The sequence below is a fragment of the Suricata suricatta genome, chromosome 8 (genome assembly GCF_006229205.1).
Source record: "Suricata suricatta isolate VVHF042 chromosome 8, meerkat_22Aug2017_6uvM2_HiC, whole genome shotgun sequence".
In the NCBI taxonomy this organism is placed as follows: Eukaryota; Metazoa; Chordata; class Mammalia; order Carnivora; family Herpestidae; genus Suricata; species Suricata suricatta.
In genome coordinates, this window is record NC_043707.1 from 13,606,025 (window position 1) to 13,629,148 (window position 23,124).

The 23,124-nt window shown below is 43.5% G+C and overlaps 1 protein-coding gene across 3 annotated transcripts; it reads right to left on the minus strand.

The window, feature by feature from the left end:
- Positions 1-4,952: 4,952 nt before the first annotated feature.
- On the minus strand, positions 4,953-22,248 carry LOC115298307 (40S ribosomal protein S15a). 3 transcript variants are annotated; one of them, XM_029946940.1, is made up of 9 exons: positions 22,117-22,217; positions 19,863-19,996; positions 19,276-19,395; positions 17,279-17,396; positions 16,575-16,659; positions 10,117-10,254; positions 9,462-9,541; positions 6,197-6,282; positions 4,953-5,086 (listed from the first exon to the last, which is right to left on the minus strand). In XM_029946940.1, the coding sequence occupies exons 1-9, from the start codon at positions 22,150-22,152 to the stop codon at positions 4,993-4,995; spliced, it is 891 nt and encodes a 296-aa protein (XP_029802800.1). In that variant the 5' UTR covers positions 22,153-22,217; the 3' UTR covers positions 4,953-4,992. The 3 variants fall into 3 exon arrangements, with proteins under 3 accessions (XP_029802800.1, XP_029802802.1, XP_029802801.1); XM_029946941.1 differs by lacking the exons at positions 4,953-5,086; positions 6,197-6,282; positions 9,462-9,541; positions 10,117-10,254 and adding an exon at positions 15,170-16,163 and having other exon boundaries at positions 22,117-22,248; XM_029946942.1 differs by lacking the exons at positions 16,575-16,659; positions 17,279-17,396; positions 19,276-19,395; positions 19,863-19,996; positions 22,117-22,217 and adding an exon at positions 15,170-15,174.
- Between the last annotated feature and the right edge of the window lie 876 nt (positions 22,249-23,124).

Sequence of the window (23,124 nt, forward strand, 5' to 3'; positions counted from 1 at the left end):
AGGACCCACGTGGACACCTGGAGGGGGACAGAGGTAGTTGATGGAAAAAAAAACTACATTCAGAACAGAGTACTAGTCTCCTGACATCCACCCAAACAATCTATTGCTACTCTATACTCCATCCTATTCCTTTTGTGTAATTTAAACACTTGTATCCGTACATTAGTAACAAACCAAATGATCAGGTGATTTCTTGCTCTTCCTACACTCCCACTGCTAGATGGCTGGAGTTTCTGCACTGTCACCATCACGGGCCTGAGGTCATGAAGCCGCTACTTCTTGGCACAGCACCCATCACCATGGCAGAAGGAAAACAGGCACAGAGGTCTCACACCAGCCACTAAATGCTCCAGCACTTCTGCTCATAGCATATTTTCACTGGCCAGAATTGGTCACATGGAAAGTGCATGTGCCTGGCAGGGGGAGAACCAGGATATTTTGCAAAAAGCTCAAATTACCACTCCGGCACTTCACAAGCATTGTTTTTAACCTTCACAACCATCGCAGAAGTATTACTATTATCCCTATATTAAAGATGTGGAAATGTAAGGACACAAGTCTAAACCAAACAGACCCCATGACAGGCTTTAAGATCCCTCTCTGATCTAGAAGGCCTAGGTTTCAGTTCCCCAAAACTAACAGGCAGTTACACATTGCCTAAAGCAAGAGAGACCACCCTTGTAACACCCAATCAGGGAAGGCCAGCTACCACTCTCCACATTCTTAAGGGTGAGGCATGTAGATGGAGACTTTTGATAGGACCCTGTTACCTAATGTTAAAGTTACCCGATAGTGCCGAACAAGATCCTAGGCTCGCTCTGTAATTGGTTGATTTTAAAGGTACTCTAAATGTTGTAATTGGATCCCGCCAAAAGTAACGAATACGCTAGACAATGTGTATGGTTAAACCTGTTGTCAATGATATTGTACATTATGATTGGATTGCTGTGCCTGTGTCGTGATTTCCTGTAACTCCCCCAAAACTCATAAAAGCCCTACGCCGCCATGTTTGGGGCTCTGCGTTGGTGAAGTCTGTGAGCCTGAGCCCGAGCCCATAATAAAGCCCTTTGCTATTGCATGCGTGACTCGGTCTCCCTGGCGGTCTCTGGTCTTTGGGGACTACTGCGAACTGGACATTACAGAAACTGTCACATAGGCAAGGCAAATGGCCCAAGGTTACACACCGACTGAGGCCAGCATTTGATTCCAAAGTTCATTTGTTTAAGCATGTATTTTTTAAATTGCTTCCTTTGGTTTATCTTCTGTTCGGTCTTCCATTGCCCATTAAATCATTTCAATATAAAAGAGGGGGACCTGAATCCCAGGACAAGCATCTTGCACTGAATCCCACCCACATCCCACTCTATTCCTAGTGCTTGGATGAATGGAAATCTATGGACTCAGCACAGCACAGCACAGCACAGCACGGGTGCGGGATAGGATTGCACTTTAAAAAGCGTGCGCTAGGGGCGCCTAGGTGGTTCAGTTGGTTAACCATCCAGCTCTTGATTTCAGCTCAGACCATGATCTCACGGTGGAGATGGAGCTCCACATCAAGCTCTGCACAGGCAGTACCGAGCTTGCTTAGGATTCTCTCACCCTTGCTCTCTCTGCCCCTTTCCTGCTTGCATGCTCTCTCAAACTAAAAAGGAAAAAAAAAGAAAAAAGGAAAAAAAAAAAGCATGCTGTGCCACAGCCATGATGGTGAGAGAGGATTTTTTTAATACACCCCCTTTGATAGGCTAAATGCCAGTTACACAGGTGGGTAACAGGGTGACCCCTTGGAAAGCTCAGTCTATTACAGATTAAAAGGTTCCAATGAGGGCGGGAACTAGATGCTTGTACCCCTGTACCCCAAACACCTACACATGGTAGGCATCTCATAAGCCCTAGTTAGGATGAAGGCATGACCAAACAAGGTAAGGGCCAGGAAAGTCTGTGTATTTAAATCCTAAGTTTGTCATTTCATAGCATCTTTGACAAATGGCTTCACAACTCTTGTGCTTCACTTTCTTTCAGCTAAAAAACTAGAGCCACTAATAGTAGTCAGTTTGTAGAATGTTAAAATTAAATGAGATGGTATGTGTAAAGCTAAATTCCCTGCATGGCATAAACATTCAACAGACATCCTTATTTTTAGGAGGAACAAAACTACTTATTAAGGCATTCTTATTTTTAGGAGAAAAGGAAGTATAACAGCACATGTTCTTTTGGAGAAAGATTTATAGAAGAGACACTTAAGATGGCTTTTGGGAACATCTCCGGGGAACAGGAAAGACATTCCAGGTGGGGTGAGCCTTAACCAAAGGCTCAGTGGGGGCATTTGGGGTTGGTTTATTTAGAGAATTGGTTTCAGTGTTTTTAGTAGTAGTGGAAAGTGAGAATCATATTTGAGATCTCCCAGAGCTTGCTTTCTTTGGGTCAAGAGTGGAAAGCAAACTTCCTAGCCTGTCGTGAAATCATCTCAGATGCCGACTTGACCAAGAAAGACACTCTTGCCCTAAGAACTTAGAGCTCACTGTTACCAGAGTGAACCCATGTTACCCAGAGTAAGGTAAAACAGCCTGTAAATGAGAACACAGCACACAATGACCATGGACGCAGACGTCCTAGGACAAGGTCTGTTATTTTTTTCACCTTTCTAAATGTCTTTCAGTCTCTGATCACAGGCTCTATACTCTATGGAAGGTCTCTCCAAAAAAATGCATGCGTATCAATTTTGCATGTTATTTTCATAAAGTTCATCTGCTGTCTACAGGTTTTAGGTTAAAAATCCAAGGTTTGGAAAGGTACTGAGGCATCCACTGTGACAAAGCATCAGTTTGGGAGGAGATACAACAGTAAACAAAACAACCCGTCTTCCTGGAGCTTACAATCTTGGCATTAAGAAAAATAAACAATCGGCTCTTTGAAGATTCTTCTGGACTCCCTTCACCTCTTTGCCTGACAACTACTACTATATACATGACCTGTACGTACTAATTAACTGCTTTACACAAGGTCACCTTTCCCCAACTTTGATGTAGGTTTTCCATTATTCCCATTATGCAGATGAGGAAACCAAGGTTACGTAGTGGGAAAGCACTTCAATTCTGGTTTTCTAAACCCCTAAGCTAACTCAGTCTTCCAAACATGAGAGGCCCAAAATCCTGACAGGCCTGTCAACTCACTTTAAGATTAAGGGGCGCCTGGGTGGCTCAAGTCGGTTAAGTGCCGACTTCGGCTCAGGTCATGATCTCACGTTTCATGAGTTCGAGCCCCATGTCGGGCTCTATGCTGACAGCTAGCTCAGAGCCTGGAGCCTGCTTCAGACTGTCTCCTTCTCTCTCTAACCCTCCCCTGCTCACACTATCTCTCTCTGTCTCTCAAAAATAAATAAAAGACATTAAAAAATTTAAAAATTAAAAAAAAAGATTAAGTGGGGCCTACCTATCAGGCCCAGACTTGACATTCCTAGCTAGCTCCCACAACTTACAGTGAGCCCTCCTTTCAGAAAGTTAAATTATTGAATGCTGGCCACACCTGGCCCCAGGCTGTTTTAAGTGTGCACTCAACATATCCTTGAGGTAGTTTCTTTTCTTACCTAACAGGGAGACCCACAGAGGTTGCCATTTGCTAGAGATCACCTTACAACCAGGGGAGTGATCATTCAACATCCCCAATACTTGAGTGCTGAAAACTGCTGTACCTACCAGGAAGTCAGAAAGTAGTCTTAACAGGAGTTATCAAACCGTGAATAAGTACCCTTTTCTGAAAAGGGGGGAAAAAGAAAATCAAACCAACACCCCTCCAACAGCTCTCGGCACCTCACTTCCTGCTGGACCTCCTAGACTTCCTGAAATCAGGCTGGCAGTCAGTCATTCTTTCAACTTTGGCTCACAGGACTAGAAGACAATTAAGGCACTGATCCGCCCCACTCATGCCACTCCCCTGCCTGGCAAATACAGCTAGCCAGGTGCACAAAGTTCCATCTGGGCTCTCTTCCAAGCTTCCTTTCTCCTTAGCCAGACCCACAGAATTTCAAAGAATCAAGATCCAGCCTGTGCTATCCAACATGGAATACCAGCCACACGTGGCTATGTTAACTGGCTAGTCCCAATTAAAATGTGCTTTAAGTGTAAATAAATGTACAGCATAATTTCAGAGACTTATTACAAAGAGCAAAACTCCATTTCATATAAATTGCATATTGAAATCTTAAGTCTGAACACAAGCCTTATTTTAAAAATCCAAAAGTTCTCTTCACTTGTCTTAATACAGCTGCTGGAAGGTGAAATTACACATGTGACTTTGTCACACTACTGGACAGCACTGCTTAGAAATGGGGTGGAACCCTGGTGTACTTCACTGAAGCCACCCTACCCTCTTCGGTGGCTGAGCTACTGACAAGCATCCCCCATGTGAAATGCTCCAGACAAACTCAGTTTTCTCAATTACAGGAACACACCGGTGACAGGTTTATCATAAAACTAGTTTTAAAAAGGTTTCATTCTTCTAAATGACATACTACAAACACATATTACTAAAATGTTTCTGACATGCCATCCGAATTTACTTGGAGGTGGATCTTAGGGAGCTGTGGGCTCTAGTCGTCTGCTTCCTTATAAGCCCTTACAGCTAACTGGAGCCATCACATACTGTCAGGGCGGTTAAGAACAGTGCGTGAAATGTGTACTGTCAAGCTAAAACAGGAAAGGCACCACTCCTTCCAGGGTTGATGTAAGACTCCAAGAAAGGGAAAGCTTCACCACCTGGACCCCAACCCAGAGTCAGCGATCCAGGGCTAGACACAACCTCCTCTGGTGAGCCATGAACATGACGGTGTGAGTTATCACAAGGCAAGACTTTCTTGTTCACTTCAGGGAAACCACATTCCCCAATTAAGAAAAGCTGTACAGTGACGCTTTTGCTACTCTGCTGTCAGGTTCAAAACGACTGAGGGAAGCACCAGAGTCCAGTGAGGCATTTTATTTGTATGAACATATTACATCCCTAGAAAAAGAATCCCAGGATTTTCCCTCCTGTGTGTTTTCGTCTTGCTTCTTCATGGTCCATGATGCCAGCTGAGGTTGTCAGTACAATGAAACTATGGAGAGTTAAAAAAAAAAAATGTTGGTGAGTTTTTCCTAAAAATAGTTCAACATAGAGCTGCTTTGTGGTACAGAAAAAGACCAACATTCATCAGTACTTAAGACGCCTTTCCGTAACAGGGCACGGAGACTAACGCTGCCTACTCGGACCAACAGTGCAAGCATGGCTCCTGGAACCAGAAGACCCAAAGACTTCAGCTACACAACACTCATACAGCCTCAGCAAACACCAAGAAACAAGCTTAACTGCAAACAAAAACTGAACTCCTTTAATTTCAAACTGTCACTTTCTCTTCTCAGGTGGAGACAGTTTAAAGCAATAAAGCGTTGACACAGACTTGACTGAATTGTTTCTGCCAATTGTTTCCTATGTGATCATAGGCAAGCTATTGTAAAGATAGTCATTTGGACAATGGAAATCCTACTTGGCCTGGCTACCTCAAGGATGACTATGGGGATCAAGGTAAATTGTGAGGCATTAAAATCAGTACAATTATAATCAGAAATAATTCATTACACTATACCTGTAACAGAATAACCATGAAGTGGGCATAAATCCAACTACATCATCAAACATATGACTGGGGGGGGGGGCCTTACATTCTTAACCACAAACAGCTAAGCACTTACTGTGTCATGTCCGAGCCTAAAACTATTTTGCCAGAATTAAATTAGTTGATAATGTAATTGAAGAGAAAGATTATAATTTTTACAGATGAAGAAAGCAAGGCTAGGAGTTATGCAAGGTCTCACAGCTTTAGAGCAGAAAGCAAGGATTTCAACTCCATCTCTTACAAAAGATAAAGAAATGGGAGTTTCCTGGGAGGCCTAGGGCTCAGAAAGTGATTCTAGCCAGGATTCTAGACAGAACAGGATCACAATTAACATGTACTATGAACTATTTGCACTGAGTCAAACAAGCAGAGATTACGGCGGGCAGAAATCTGCTGTCACCTAGCACACAAAATATACCACCTGAGAGCTAATCCAGTGGAGACAATTACTACAAAAAACAAAACAGAAACAAAAAAAACCTACACTCTAGTTGAACAGCATCACAGCAATCCTTAGCATTTATTTCTTTTAAATGAAAAATATTGACTCACCCAAACTGACGGGACGGGAGCAGGTTATTCTGCCATTTTTCCAAATCTTTGAGTTGTACATCAAACCTGGGGCTGATCACTCCACACTGTAAGAGCGTTAACAGAAAACACTGTTCACATCACACCAATACCAGAAAAAAATTAACCCAAATGGCATTTATATCTACATAGTTACATAAACCAACCAACTCAGCATTTAATAAGTAACTATTCTGTGCTATCTTAAATATCAGTGTCATTTGAAAAATTTACTGAATTAAGACTTTGCCTGGAAAAGGTTACTCAAAAAGACAATAGAAGAGGCAGAACACAAAGCAATATATGGCAAGATCAGATCAACAGCATACATCTCTGTGAGCTAGAGAACTGTCCCCAGATAAGTGACCAGATTTTAAAGAGATAAGAGGTAAGAGACCAAGCCTTCAACAAAATTGTACTTAAAACTTTCTTTCACATAGTAAGGCTGAAATGAACATGTACGGTCACAAATTCTTCACCTATAAACTAAAAGTGCAAAGTATTAGAACTTCAAAAAAAAATTCCAGACACAAAAGTAAAATCTAAGAACTGCTGTTCCATGTCAATGAACTACCAAGATACATTTACAATCAACTTACTAGCAAAACAAATGGAAAGTGGGGAGAGCAGAGTTCTTAGTTACCTGCCCTGTTTGCTACGGGGACACAGCAACAATCACCTTGCAGAGGGAGAGCTCGCCAAGAGCACTAAACCCTTCATTATTCAAATACATGCAAATACTAAAACACAAAATGTTTCAACATCCACTAGCAAACTGTGCTTACTGTACACTCATTCAAGCTCCCGACTGGGTTTAGAGAGTAAAACCTGGGGCGCCTGGGTGGCTCAGTCGGTTAAGTGTATGACTTCGGCTCAGGTCATGATCTCAAAGTTTGTGGGTTTGAGCCCCGCATCAGGCTCTGTGCTGACAGCTAGCCCAGAGCCTGGAGCTGGTCTTCAGATTCTGTGTCTCCCTCTCTCTCTGACCCTCCCCTGTTCATGCTGTCCCCCTCTCTCTCTAAAATAAATAAAAACTGAAGAATTTTTTTAAAAAGAAAGTAAAACCTGAGGAGATCAAAATCCCTTAGAGCTACATGAGCCCCCTTCATCTCTCTACCCTACAAATCGCTAACACACTTACAAGGATCAGTGCAGAAAGGTTCCTATTTATACACCAGAGAGGACCATGTGGGAACACTCGGGATCAGTTCTATGAAAAGGTGAGCTCCAGAGGACCGAGAGAGCAGGCACACCCACACAGGTCGTCGAAGACTCCAAAGTGCCTAACAGGAAGCTAAAGGAAACTAGGAGGTTAGAACTTAATCAAATCTTTAGACCTGTTACACTTCCACAGACAGATCTGAACCCAAAGAAACTGAAAATGGGCCTCTCAGGCCCAAATGCCCTGAGCTAGGAGACCCACTCAGGTTTCCAGGTTTTCCTTTCTATCAAGATCTATCACCTACTGGGTCAAGACCAATCCCACAATGGAAACTAGGAATACCAGACACAGGAAAAGGGTCCACTAGTTCTTTCTCCAAGCAAGCTATAATGCGAGACTTTTCTGAGGCCTCCACTCCACCACATACCCAGGCTATTTATCAAAGCAGCAAAATCTCATTTGGCTAATAGGATTAAGCCTCTCCCAAGCCAGACAAATCTTAGGATGTGACCAAAACCAAAATTTTAATCTAATTCCTAAACACTACCTTACTTCTCAGCCCCATTAAACTTCTACCATAAGGATACAGCCATCTCTTTCATGAAGGACTGAGCAACAGTGTCCTACAAGGAGGAACACTGCAGTTCGGAGAAACTGAAAACTGAAGTTTGTTTTGCCCCACCAAGGTCAGAAAGCTTAGCCTGGGTTTCAACTACCTTAGCCACCATTTTTCAAGCTATCACAGAACATGTATGCCACAAAGGAGTTCCACGGGGGAAATACTCTGCTCAGACTGATTTATCAAGTTTTACATACAGTGAATATTCAAGAGGAATTTGGTGCACAGCATTTCTCTTAAGAGTCTTTAAAAACATCATCAAGCTCTTCTGTGGGACCGTTTTAAAATGTACTATGAACTACATTCTGGAGGCAGCTCTGCCACTGGCTACCAACTGGTTGGGAGACCTTGAGCGTAACTCAACTTCCTATCTCCTAGTATTAGGACAACACCCTCTTCTACTTCAAGAACACTGTGAGGGAGGGTCAGACTGACCCAACTGAGCAGTGAATCCAAATTCTTTGGGGTTGGAGTCTAATGGCTAACAACTAAAACAAAACAAGTCTCAAAATTAACTTGAAAACTCTTCTAATCTCTCACGAAGGCTTCACATCCAATAGCTTTCATCTAACATTAGGTAGGTATCCACACATGAAACAAGTTCACTATACAGGGAAGCAACTTTATAAAACAGATTGTTGGACGAGGGAATGGCCTTACCAATCAATCTGGTCCCTGCCACTAATGACTCATTTCTGGGCCTGTTTTCCCCTCATCTGTGTTGGACCACAAGATGTCAGGCCCCTGGCAAATCTGAAAGCTAGAAGCCTGAACACAAAAAGTAAGGTAGCAATTCAGGGACCCTAACTTGTGAAAGATACCTGCCCCTTAATACATGCAATGAGTTACACCACAACAGATCAAATATATCCAACAAGTTATGCTGACAAGATAAACTGAAAAGGGAGCACAAAACTCAGACACCCATACAGCCCACACCAGTAAAAATGTAGGTATTAATATTGTTAAAGAACACAATTCTTTTTCAAAAAAAAAAAAAAACCATTAACACCAAGAGAGGAAGAAGGAAATTATTTACAGATAGGATTAGACCTTCCTGGGCACAAGTTCAAGCCAGTGGGTGGGCAGCGTACCATCCAATATTCAAACACCTGGACCATCAGGTGTTCGTTTCACCCCACCCTGTGGCACCCTTCGACAAACAGCCCATAAATCACAAACAGTAGGTCAACTAACATTTCTAGAGCAAATACAATCCTGGAGGGAAAAAAAATCAATCAAAATGTGATATAAAAGAGCAGATACAATCCTGGAGAAAAAAAATCAATCAAAATGTGATATTAAAATGATTTCAATCAATTCTTAAATTTTTTTTAACAACTAGGTAGAGCAATCAATCACACCACTAATTCAGTTGTTGTTTTTTTTACAATGTCAATTACAACATGTTCGACCCCCTGTTTGCTAATTCTTGAAGTTCTATGTGGAAGATAATCAACTCTTACCTTGTTTAACCTGCCCGTGAGGTTCACAACAATCTTCCCAGCTCTGTGATCATCGATGATTTCAAATTCGCCAATGTAACCTGCGAACAGTGGTCGTCAACTTAACAGCCTTAAATACGGATGCTCTAGTACTCCCACTGTCTGCCTACTGTCTCTGCCTCACCTCAAGTGATGCTTCTCTACATGGGTTAGGCAAATGACCGCTGCTCTAAATCAAAAATCTTTCAGCCTAGTATTTTAAATTTAGGGGTCAACACCCCAAAACCCACCCAGCAATTCAAACGGGATTAGTTTCCCCTTTTTCTCCCACAAAGCTACTTTGTGCCCAAGAACTGCAACAGTTTTCCTTTTCACCCCAAATTCTTGGAAAAGCTCAGGATACGTTCAACAACCTGTGCAGCAGAACAACAACCAGAAAGGTTCCCAAACTACTAACAGAGAAAACAGTCCCAAACGTCCTCCCTTCAAAAGTCCTTAGTGCTTCCCGAATAGCTTATCTGTCCCAACTGGCCATCCACAGCCCGACTCCACTGCAGAAGTTTCCAAGTATAAATGACGCCTGGCTCCCCCATCCTCCCAGCCCTGTCCTGAACAGTTACTGTCTACACAACGTATTTCTTCAGTATCCTCCCGTGAAAACAGAAGACACACTTACCATGCTTCATCATCACAGTCAGAAATCGGACGATGACTTTGGAGCATGGCCTGATAAGAACCTGGCGTTTGCCTCTCTTTTCGGCATTGTTAATGCTCTTGAGCGCGTCTGCCAGGACGTTCATGCGCACCATTGTGGCTGTTCAGAAAAAGAAAAGCAGGCATGTCAGCGGCATCCTCAACATCAAAAGGCACCCCATCATTCCCCTGCCAACACACCCTTTTCCTTCTGCCTCTATCCTTAAACTGCCCTAGCTCTAAGCAGGCAGGTTCCCCAGCGTAATGTCGGCTACCGAGAATGGGACCTGCGAATCACCAGGCACGTTTTCCGAACTTCTGAAATCCAGGAGCGTCTGTACTATTAACAGTGCCCTGTACCCAACGAATTCGACGTCAGCCTCGTCCTAATATCCAGAACATACAACTATGCTTTCACGTACACTCATGAACTAAAAACGTCGGTGCGTGTACCCCGACAGCAACCGTACCACAGGGGCAAGTAGGTCATTTTACGTGCACTAGACACGAATCTGTACGGGCACCAACTGCAACATACTCTAGCAATGTTGTGAAAACTGAGGGCGGAGCCCAAAGCCTGCCTCGGACTCCAACAGTAGGCATTCAACCTGCTTCCTCGAGTTCCACAAAGTGTCAAGGGAAATTCTGGAGCCCAAAAGAGCTAGGCTAGCTACCAGCAAACTGCCATCCCAGGGAGAACACAGTTCTTCCCTTGCTGAGTGGCCTCAAGCCTCCTAAGCTTCCAGCGCGGCGGCAGGAATGGGAAGCCAGCACGACCCTCGTCGGCCACCGTCCCCGACGCTTCCCGCCGCCCGGAGCCACGGCGCTACCTCAGCCACTAAGGGGAGGTCCTGGAGCCGCCGACTACGCTGGGTGCACTGCCTCTCCGAGCGGCTGGTAGCTCTGTTCCCGCCAGTGCTGCGGCCTGCGCTCCACACACCGGGCTCCCCAAAACGCAGAGCGTGGGGCGGAGTAGCATGACTCTACTCGTGCCCAAACCCTCGCAAGGGCAGCTTCCTCCGCCCAAGAAGGCCCTGGCACCATAAACGAGCACCGAAGTTGAGGCTCAGACGGCAGGATGGCGCGGATAGCCAACGGATGGTGTTGGATCTTTCAGAGTGAGGTACTCACCGGCACAGAAAGATGGCGGAAAAGGGACGGGAGGGGCGAGCGCACGGAGTTATGGGAAGCGGACGGCCTATCGCGAGACTTTCAAAGGAAGGCCAAAAAAAACTTCTTATTGCCTACCGGAAGAAGGCGGGTGAAGGGGCGGAGCCTCTTCAGGGATGAGAAGCAGAGAATCGATAGAATCGACATCTCCAGGTGAGGCCAGGGAGGTGGGGAAAGAAATCGAAGTTAACATCTTTGGGGCACCAACTCTGTAAAAATGAAAAACTGAAAAGGACGGAAATATTTGCTAATTTTTGTTGTAAGAACTGTTCACCATTTAGAATATACTTTTATATTTGCGTATTTACAATGTTTCTGAAAGGACCCACGCAAATCGATACTGGCTTCTGACGAGAGCCTAAGGAACTGGGATGGAAGATTTCCTTTCCTCCATGTACTGCTGTGGTTTTTCAAACCTGTGTATAGATTATTTTTTCAAAACAGTGAAAAATCTGTTTTTAAGTCGGTGCTCCCTAATTCTTAGAAATTACTTACTGGAGCTCCAAACGTTTCTTTGTGAAACTTCTGGGATACACAGTTTAGAAGAAAGTCACAAACATTTCAAAAATAAATACTCAGGATTCTGAGCCGGTAGTTTTTACCTACAGGTCTGCATCCGGACAAGAACTAATTTTGATAAGTCTCTTATTTTCTTTAAACCTTACCTAAATAGTTGATGGTGGTGGATGGGGGGGGGGCAGATAATAATATTTAACTCTTAAAAGTTTTGCAAGGGTCAGATGAGATGATGGGGCAAAGGGCTTGCACAATGTCTGACGTGTAGTAAATGCTCAATGTATTTTTTTAATGTTTTTATTTCAGAGAGAGAGAGAGAGAGTGAATGAGAGTGCAAGCTGGGGAGTGGCAGAGAGAGAGAGAGAGAGAGAGAGAGAGAGAGAGAGACACTGAATCTGAAGCAGGCTCCAGGCTCTGAGCTGTCAGCACAGAGCCCGACGCGGGGCTCGAACCCACCAACTGTGAGATCATGACCTGAGCTGAAGTTGGACGCTTAACCAACTGAGCCACCCAGGCACCCCTCAATGTATTTTGTTTTTTTTAATGTTTATTTTCTAGAGTGAGAAACAGCACAAGTTGGAGGAGGGGCAGAGAGAGAGGGAGACGCTGAATCTGAAGCAGGCTCCATGCTCTGACCTGTCAGCACAGAGCCTGACACGGGGCTCAAATTCAGAAATGTAAGATAATGACCTAGGAGCCTGCTTCAGATTCTGTATCTCCCTCTCTCTGACCCTCCCCTGCTCGCGCTGCCTCTGTCTCTCAAAAATAAATAAAAAACATAAAAAAAAAAAAAAAACACCTCCAAGAACTAGGAAGTAATGGAATCTCATAAAGACAGATAGAAACCTCAGAATGGCTGGGCTGAAACTGAGAAATGAAGTGGAGGAATGGCAACAGAACAGAGGACCATGTGTAAATTGCCTCACAAGCTTGTAATATATGCTGTAGGCAAACTGGAACCTGAGAAAAAAACAAGTGCCAAAGGTACGGTAAGAAGCAGGGGGCTTCGACCCTTCAGGAGCCGAAGCGCCGGTCTCCCGGCTCAAGCCTCTTCTTTTGCCCTTGTCTGATAACAGCAAGCACATACAACATAGTATTTGGCATCTTGACAGGTCATGCACCTGCAGTGGATGGAATCCTGGGTCCTGAGCACATCTGGCACCACACAAACATTCTTATCCCTGGCCCGCCGACTGTACGAGGTCCTGGAGAGAATGAGCAGTCCCTGCGGCTTTCCGCCCTGGGAAGGGAACGGCTTTCAGTTCCTTGCTACTCCGTCCCTTTCCTTCAGGACATTCTTTTGTCTCTAGCTTCTTGTTCTCCGACAGAACCTGCTTGCCGAGAGGTCTTCAAATAGGATCATGATCTGAATTGTTAAAATGTTAATATGTGGGGTGCCTGGGTGGCTCAGTCGGTTAACTGCCTGACTCTGGCTCAGGTCATGATCTCACAGTTCCTGGGTTCAAGCCTCGCCATGGGCTTTGTGCTGACAGCTCAGAGCCTGGAGGCTGCTTCAGAGTCCATGTCTCCCTCTCTCTTTGCACCTCCCCTTCTCGTGCTCCATCTGTCTTTCAAAACTAAATAAACTTAAAAAAGTTAACATGTGGAAGACAAAATGCTGGTAAAAATCAACTCTCCTAAAAACTCAGACCTCCCCCCGCTTTTTATTTTGTAGACAGGGCACTTGAAGTAGGCTCCATGCCCAATGTGGGGCTTGAAGTCACAACCCTGAGGTCAAGTCACATGCTCTACCAGCTGAGCCAGCCAGACACCCTCCCTTCACACAACAAAATCCAAATAGCTTCCTCTCAGTGTCCTGTGAACTCTACAGTGTTGGAAACTCCAATGGAGATGGTGCCAAGACAAATGTCAAAAAAGGGCTTTTGCTGTGGCCAGAGCTGCTCCCAAGACCCACTAAGTATAGACAGTGAGGCCCACTGATCCAACATCCAATTTAATCTTTTTAAGTAAACTCTATGTCCAATGGGCTCAAACTCACCACCCCAAGATCAAGAGTTGCATTCTCTACTGAGCCAGACAGGCATCCCTCAATTTAAAAAATGTTTTTAATTTATATATTTTTGGGGCGAGACAGTGAAAAAGCAGGTGCGGGGGAGGGGCAGAGGCAGGAAAGTGAGCAGATCCTAAGCAGGCTTCACACTCACCATGGAATGGGGCTCGATCTCACCACCACGAGATCATGACCTCAGCCAAAATCAAGAGTCAGATGCTTAAATGATTGAGCCACTAGGGTGCCCCTAAAGTTTTTATTAAGAGTTCAAAGTGCAGACAGAAGTCATCCACCAATAAGCTAGCACGTCATGCTCGAGGTCTGCGCTGGGTCCAGCAGTACAAGTCACCAGAGCAAGCACCCTCTCTCCAGCCTGCACTGTTCCCTGCCTGTTCTTCCAGCCTGGCCCTCTCCTACTTCACCCTTGGCCATGGCTTTCCATTGATCTCCTTTTCCATCTAACGTGGTGCCTGAAGTTTGCTGAATCAATTTACACCTCTTATTTCACTTTGTAATGATCACCCAGGGTAGTTCATTACGTGGATTCACACATCCTGTAAACACCTTAATGGCTAAGGTGTAAAGAAAGTAAGACACAAGGAGGGATTCCAGCTTTTTTTATTTTTCCCCTTTTACACAAAACCAAGTAGAAGAAATAATACAAGATTAAAACTGCAAAAGTAGTTAATTAGTAGAACACATATACACAAAAAAATCCAGACAGGCTTATCTACAATGGGAAACACATGTAAAAATTAAGGTAGTTTGTAGTTTTCATATGGAACATTAAAAAAAAAAAAATCAAACATATGCTACAATGGGTGCCACTGTTTACAGTAATATTGAAGGGAGAGAAAACAACACTTATTTAGGGACAGATATACCACAAGGTCCAGGTTTTACAGCATCAGTGCAATAAATTCACAAAACTATATTACAGCTAGGTAATCAGAGTTTAAGAACTGTTCCCAATGTCACATTTTCAGCCCTCAGAGGTCCATTCTTACAGTTTTCAATTATTCTAAATTTCTAGCTACCAAGAGGGAGGAGATTGATTCTACGACACTTTCCAAGGAGTTACAAAATCTGTGTAGACCAGAGGCCACCTACAGTCGCCAAAAGTCTGCTCTCCCAACAGCCCCTGCATTCTTCACACAAATACCTAGGAAAAAGTCAGATGCTGGCATAATCACTACCTCGTGTGCCAAACCTAAGGGGACCAAAGCAGCCAGCAACTACCTTCAAGTGAGAATCTTGAGGCTTATCTTTAAAAGGCTGTCTGGTTTTGAAAATTTAGTAGGATAAGATTTCTTTTCTACTGAAATGAAATCTTGACTACAGATAGGAAGACTTTTGTCCTTTATTGGCTGGTGTTGGAGTGAAGGTCATAGACCTGAGTCTTAACCTATTACATACTTTAGTTTCAGTAAGCTGAAAAATCTGAAATTAAAAATATGCTAAAAAATCCTAACCACAAACTTTTAGAAGCCTGCTGTTAAAAAGCCTTTAAGGATCTACTAACTTGAAGTCTAAGAGCAAGGAGAGGAGAGCCCTCAGCCTGTCGTGCTCCCCATTTGGGAGGAGGGATCAGTGTTTCTTACAAATCGCTAAATTTTGCACAAGGTAGAAACCAACACATAGTAGGGCATGGAACTGGTTTCATTTCATTCCAGGACTCTTCTCCCACAGCACAGAAACAGCGTGAGGAATGAATCTGAATCGGTCCCTGCGTCAGCAGCGGTAAACTCTCTTCGTGGAGCCAGCCAGTGAAAGCAGACTGTGGAAGCAGACAGTAGAACCAGCTTCCTGTAGCCACAGACCACTCCCTTGTATCTAGCTACAGCAAAAATCAACTGGAACAAATATCCAAAGTCACAGTCAAGTATACTAAAAGGTGAAGTTCACCACTCTGTACTTTAAAGGAAGTTGCCTAAAAGCAAGAATTCAATTAACCTGGGTGAGAAAAATCAAAACAAGTCATATTCAGGAATGAACTGTCCATATAAGGCCAACTGATGAGACCGCATCCAGCTACACTTCACGTGAAGACACTACGCATAAAGCCTTACTTGGCAGGTCTGAATATCTACTAAGGGCAGAAAGAGGGAGAGCAAAGAGCTACTTCTCTAACATTTTAGAATCAAGACAGCATCACAGAAACTGTTCCCAAGGACAACATATATGCCATTCGTTGCACTGAATAAAGCAGACGCATTATTCATTTTTCTTTTCTTTTTGTTTGAGAAGCTTATTTATCTCCCTTTTGGCCATTCCAATGTACTTCAAAATGATTCCGTGCTGGTTTAATCCAGGAAGCAACAGTAAGAAAGTCACTTAAAAATAAACAAACAGAATTAAGGAGGCATTAATTAGCTTCCTACAGATGATTACATTTTATAGAAGTTAGTTTCCCCGAACTGTCAGACACTCCATTACTTTCCTTGGTATTTATTCCCCGACACTTCTGCCGTCGCACCCCCCGGCCTCAGATAACACACACTGCTTATTTTTACCTCTTCCACAAACACCACTCTCTACCTTGGTTATTATGTTTTGTCTTCACCTACTCTAAGACCACAAACTCCCAGAAAGGAAGGCCGTGGGTTTTAGTTCTCTATCTAGACTGGCAGTTCCTCCATCTGTACCTTCAACTTGACAAGCCCAGCACACAGATACTAGTTTACCAAGTTCCGCTCAGACCTCTGCAGCCAGAGTCTGCGCACGGCTTCTCCGCCCAGACTTACCGATCAGGTAGGTGAGCAGCAGGTTGTGGACTTGCTGTCCCACCCAAGCGACCGCAGCAAGAGAAACGATCATGGTCATGAAGTACTAACAATGAAAACAACAGGAAGTGATCAACCCCTAGAAACACACTCAGAAGCTTAACTGTATGATGCTGTTTCAAAGTTTAGAAAAATCATCCAGCATTTATTACAACTTTTCTTAAAAGACTTCATGTCTATATGTTTTACATATAGCTTGTGCATTATGTTTTATATATTATAAAACCCATAGAAAATTCCATTAGATCTACTTTGTAGAATTTACACACGTTCCCTCCTAGAATTACTGTAATTCTATATATAAATTGGTTTAAAATCAATTATACTTCTACCATTAATAAGTCACATAGTAACCTCATATGAAGCTAAGAGATGAGAATAAATGCTTTTTTAAGTATTTGTCTTTTACTTAAGTATAAAAGAAAAATTCTGCTCTGCTAGAGTACAAAATAAAATGCAAAATATAATTTTAACTTTCAATAATTCAGTCTAATTCACACAGATAAACATTTATGAACATACTCGGAGGAGTCAAACCAATGAATAATAAATATCAAACTACAACTATTAAAACAAAAAGGCCATCATTAAGCTACAGTGAGTAAAAATGGACTCAGTCTTAAACTTTTGCTCTACTTAAATAAGTCAAAACAGAAAAAGAGTACCATTTTAGGCTTTTCTTCCTTTAGTGTAAAGAGGCGTTTCCACCAGCCCACAGCTCTGCGTCGAGTTTTTACTAGATTGCTACAAATTTCATGGAATCTTTGTTGTTGCTCAGTGGTCCTACAAAAAAATTTTCCCCTTCACTATAAGCAAATCTTTATAGTAAACAGAAATATATCATCCTCTCAAATTTAAAAAGCTATGTCCTAAAGAAAGTCTAAATAAAAAACGATTCATCATTCTCTTATGAACGTGACAAAGTTTCTGAACCGAGAAGACCCTTGTATGCACAGGACCGAGTTTTTACTCCTGTATTATTGTTCAGATTCTAATGAATCCTTGGCTGGAGCCCATCAGGGATCTCACTATTCTGAGGAGGACGGGAAGATTCCACCCAACAGCTGCATCTGAGCACTCCAGTAAGAGAGGCACGACTACATTCCAAGCATAATGCCCTCAGCGGGGCGGCATACGCTTGATGCCATGGCAGCAGCAAACAGCACAAATCCAAATTCTTTATATATTTACTCTCAGTAAGGGAAAATATAAATAAAATAGCAGTGAAAATACAAAAAGATCTTCCAAGAAAGCGCTTTTTTGTTTTTTGGATTCTGTTTTAAAAGTCTGCCTTTGTACTGTCTTTGATACACAGATATGATGGCTGCTATCATGAAGCAGAGCCTTCACCGGGCAGATGTGTACCTTTGTCTCCTCTAGCTCTTGTCCCTGTAAAACTGCAATGACAGATAGCGCAGAAGGGCTCCTGATCAGCCCTGAGACTTCCTGTCAACAACTAGACCTTACATGCTGCCCATGGTCAAGGCTGAATTGTGGCTATGAAACAGTGTTCTTCCTCCTCCATTAAGATCAAAAACTAAAACTGCTGTGGACTGAGTCACATACTGATTACCAGTATGAAACTGTCAGTGTTCATTTCTGAAAAATTTTCTCCCAGAGTTCTGAATTAGCGGATTAGAATGTCATCTGACTAATAAAGTCAAGGTCAGAGGTTGATGTCCTTTGTTAAATTGTTATATGGTTACAAACTTGCCCCAAAAACAGCAGCAATTCATTGCTACATGTGAAAAACAATTCAAAGGACATTTTCTACCACTAATCTATTCTGCTAGAGGGGAAACATCTTTAAATAAACATGCTGAAGTATCCCATAATTTACGCATACTCCCCTAAAATGTCCAAATTTATTCGTAAGGATCCTGAAGGCATATTAATTTAAAATTCTTATTTTTACAGATTTTATGATTTGTTATTATAATATGTTATTATAATTGAACAAAAAAACTAAAGGCACATGTAGACTACTAATCAAATTAAAATAAACAACCAAGGAAGAACAGCAGTAAGGACAAAAAGAAAATCTATTCCATCTAGGTCTGTTTGTTACTTGGATCAGAGAAGTTAGAATATTTGAATGAATCTGTTCTGAAGCACTTGCTATGCATTTAGCTAACTACCCCTACACTACCTCAATATTAACCTGTAACACAGGATCAATCTTAAAAGTCAAAATATTTCTCAGCACTTAGAACAGTGCCTAAAGTAACAGTAGACATTCAATAAATAGTTGAATGGACAAAAATCTATGTTACTGTTTCCATATTCTTTCAAAAATAGCTTGCAAAATATACCATCTTAAATATCAAGGAAATGAATGTAAAATATAAACATACAGTTTCTACAGAAAGTTCATTATCAGTTCTGTAGTGTTTGATAAAATATTATCTCAAAAAATGTCACTTTAATAAAAAGGTCTATAAAGAAAAAAAGCCAAAATAAATGCTAGAACATAAAAGAATTATGGAACTATAAATACTGAAAATCCATTTCTATCTGATTCAGCTAAGAAATTCGTCATGTAAAAGTACAATCCTAACCTCTAGGTATCTGACAGTTAGACAATTCTCTGTGCATAGTAATCACAGCCACCGGGTTCAGTAACTTCACAGGAATCAGACTGCCAAGTCATTACGCCACCTACCATTTATTGGAGCCAAAAATTCTAGGAGCCAGAATGGGAACAAGGTAGTCGGCCAAGCACAAAAACATAACAAAACAGGAGACACCAGACAGAACAGATGGGTCCAGATAGTAGATAGTCCTGTTTAAAAAAATAATAATAATGAAGGTTAGAAAAGCACAGTCATTATTATTCCTAGCTGAAGACATTTATTCACTTAATTCTTTGGGTCTCAAAGATGTTCTCTACCCTTTTCCTTCTAAGTTTCTCACAAGTGGTTTTCCAGGAAGCTTCAGAATACAATGACATCGTAGCTGCAATGGTTAGAGCGAGTGTCACCGTGGGATCCTCAATACCTTTCAGGAGTATAAAGGAACCTAAGACCCAAAAGGGTAAGCGCCACTGATTTTTCTTCTACTGCATTAGGTTACCGAGTTTACGTAAGTGCTACAAATTCTGAAAAGTAGGAGGACTGCTCTAAGAAAAGGCATTCTTTACAGATTATACAGTACAAAAGACTTAAGGCACTTTCAAAAATGGAGGCCGGGTATTACCTGAGCCCTTATTAATAACAAGTAGAATCCACAGGAACTGAAGAGCTCACTTACAGAAACACCAAGGAGACCACACCCACGATGGCAGGGGGAAACCAGGCTCGTTCCCAGCGCAGGACTTTATCAGCCATCAGCATCACTTCTCCCCATCCTTGAAGCTGCTCTTCCAGACTCGCGGTCTCGGCGGCCTGCAGAAGATCAACGTGGAAAGTGATCATTTTGGTGCTCGACATTTCTCGGCTTCCTGGAGACGTAGATTGTTTTAAGGCACCAAGAATGTAAAGCAGCTCTTAACCAAATCACTATCTTAAATCAGTTTTTAAAACACTCTGCCGTTTTGGTACCAAAGACAGAAATTAATTAAGAGGGAAAAACAAACAAAAAAAACCCCAAACCACCTATCATTCAAAAGTCAACTTCCAAGTCCAAGCACTGGGCTACTCTTTTCATAAATAATGTAACATAATCCCTATAAAGCCCCTCAAGGTGGGGATAATTGGACCCACTTAACAGTGAGCCCGAAGTGGGCTCAAAATGGGTAACTAGCTTTCTCAAAGTCATGCACTAGATGGCAGCGCCCAAAATATAAAATTAGATCATGTTAACTTTGCTCATTTTCCAGGGGGTTAGAATAGATGTTTTGTCATTTCGTTGATTTATATCCTTACTTCTAAATCTATTAGGAAAGCCTCTCCCTGAACGATATTCAGTTTTTAAAATAGCTTGTGTAATGGAATCATTTTGATGCTGGCATCATTTGCACAATTAAGTAAAACTAAATTACATGAGGCATCTTACGCTCAATGTATCTCAATAAAAAGAGTGCTTCTTACACTTACCAGGTCATCTGCAGACTTCAAATTTCTCTGCAAAGTAAACTTCTAGGATGAGCTAATGTGGTAAAAAGCCCTTAGCTGATTTTGGTACAGGAAAATGATTGAAACAAGAAACCCACGTCTTTATAAATAAATGTTCTCACAGGGAAATATGCAAATGCAGCCAAATCTTAATAAAGATGCTCTCTGTGCCAGGCTGTCACTTAGGTGACTTTTAACATTTCTGACTTTATACGTCATGCTTAACATAGTTAAACAGAAGATTACTATGTGCCAGAAACTCTAAACATTGTACATGCTTATGCTTTAATTAATCCTCCCAACAAGCTAAAAGGATGGTATTGTGACTATCGGATACATAGGGGTTAAGAGATCTGAATTTAGGAAAGGCAGAGCCAAAGGCCTTGTTCCTTAAGTTACGCTGCTCTGCTGCAAAGAACAGTTAAGCTCCAAGCCAGGCAGGATCTGTCGTTTCAATATGCTGTGTGAATTTGGGCAAGTTCTTTGTGCTTCAATCAATCCTCTTAAATGGAACCTGGCTGGGGCTAACTATGCCAACTATTGAGAAGCATGCGGATTTAAAGCAGTAGGCCACGCACTTCTAAAAACCAATGCAGAATGAAAATCTTGCACACTCAAAACTGCCCTGCAAAGTCATTTAATTCGTTAGCGCTGGGCTCTTGGAAAAACAAACGTCAAAGACTAACTTGTCTGATTCCTCTATTCATTGTGGCTGTGGTGTGTGGCCTGCCTTTCCTTGGGGGAAAGCAATGGAGACAACGCAAGGATTTCTCCCGTTTTTTGCCAGATCATGCCGTGAAACTTGTAGTGAGACTGAATTTGTCCGCCTGTAATAACGTCACTGCAGTTCCTTCGGACCCCTACTTATTCTAAGGTCGTCCTGTGACGCCCCCTACCCCTCAGAAACTCCAGACGAAAGCCAGGTCCTCCCACTGTCCATCCTGCTGGACCCCTAGTCCCAGTTCCCCGCGGTGAGCTCACAGCCCCCTTGCAGTTTAAGCTGTGCCAGCTCTAGTGAATTCTCGCCAGCAACCCTTCGACCCTCAACCCCTGCCCAAGTATTGGGTGGGGGGGGAAAGGAGCGAAACCCGGATACGACTGGGGGCCTAGGACTCAAAAACGCTCGACAGGCCACTCGCGGCGCTCTGCCCCAGGCTGATCTCAGCCCCCCTACTCCCACTTCCTATTCATCGCCTATTCGCGGTGCCTGATCACGCGCCCTCCTCACCCCATCGCGTACCTTCCCCCAGGGGATGTTAAGGGTCGACACATCTAGTGACCGCCACGCTGGAGCTACCTCAAGAAGGCCCAAGGGCCAGGCGGGGGCGTCTGCACCTGGGAACCGGGAGAAGAGGGCGGGGCCCGCTATGGTTTATAGGAACGAGGCCGCGGCGCCGCCTGGCTAAGCCCATCGAAGTCCGGGGGCCCTGCTCGGCTGACCCTCGACTCACCAGCAGGTTGGTGCTACGATTATCTCCCTCCGCCATCGTCCTAAGCGAACATAGGCCGCCGGCTCTCCACGCGAGCTGCCCAAAGAACCCTGCACAGCGACCGTAGCGCGAGGGTACGCCCCGCAGGCCGCTTATATAGGCCAGCCGCCTTTCCCGACAGCCCCCGCGAAGCCCGCTCCTCATTGGGTGGCTTGAACCCATGTTTAAGGAGAGCCCGACCAACCGCTGCCCAGCGCATGACTTGAAATCGAGGTCAAAGGATAACGAGGCGGTGCAGGGCCGAGGGGGCGGGGACAAGGGATGACCAACCAGCGCCCAGAAGCTAGACGCCCCGCCCAGGCCTTTGGGCAGCGGTTGAACCGCCGCAGTCCCCAGATTGTTCTGTGAGCGGATGGAGCCGGTGTGGTTGTCGTGGTACCTCCTACTACTGGAGTTCAGAGCAGCTAAGGAGACTTGCTGGAATTTAGTCCTTGAAGAAGTTGGACACGCATTATCAGGCGGAGGGCGGAGATGGGCGCGTGACACTAACCCCTCTGTGCTTAAAGGGCCCGGTGCCGGTCGCCTTCGCTGTGCCCCTGCGCCGCCCCGTCTTCTAATCCCTGCTCTGGCCGCCCTACATAAACCCCTGAGTCTCGGAGACTCGCGCCCGCCCCAGGAGGTTTTGAGCACAAGTGAAAAGAGCGGTTTATGTAAATTTGCAGTTTTTCCCATCCGTTAAGAGGGAGGCCTTAGCTTGATGAAGGACGAAGGGAGGGGGCCGGATTCTGGGTTTAGCTCTCAAACTTGTGAAAAATGCAGTTTAGGAATTTGGCTTAATGGGTCTTAAGGGAAATCCTTTGTGGCGCAAGGCGTTTCAGTTATTCGGGGAACTAGGAGCTCCTCCCATCAAGTCATGCTAAGGTGTTAAGCCTTCTCTTTAAGCAGTGGAACTCATAAGCAATTTAGGGACTAGGTGAACTACTAGATATACTAACTAGATGAATAACTTGCACCTCTTTCAGGATTGCA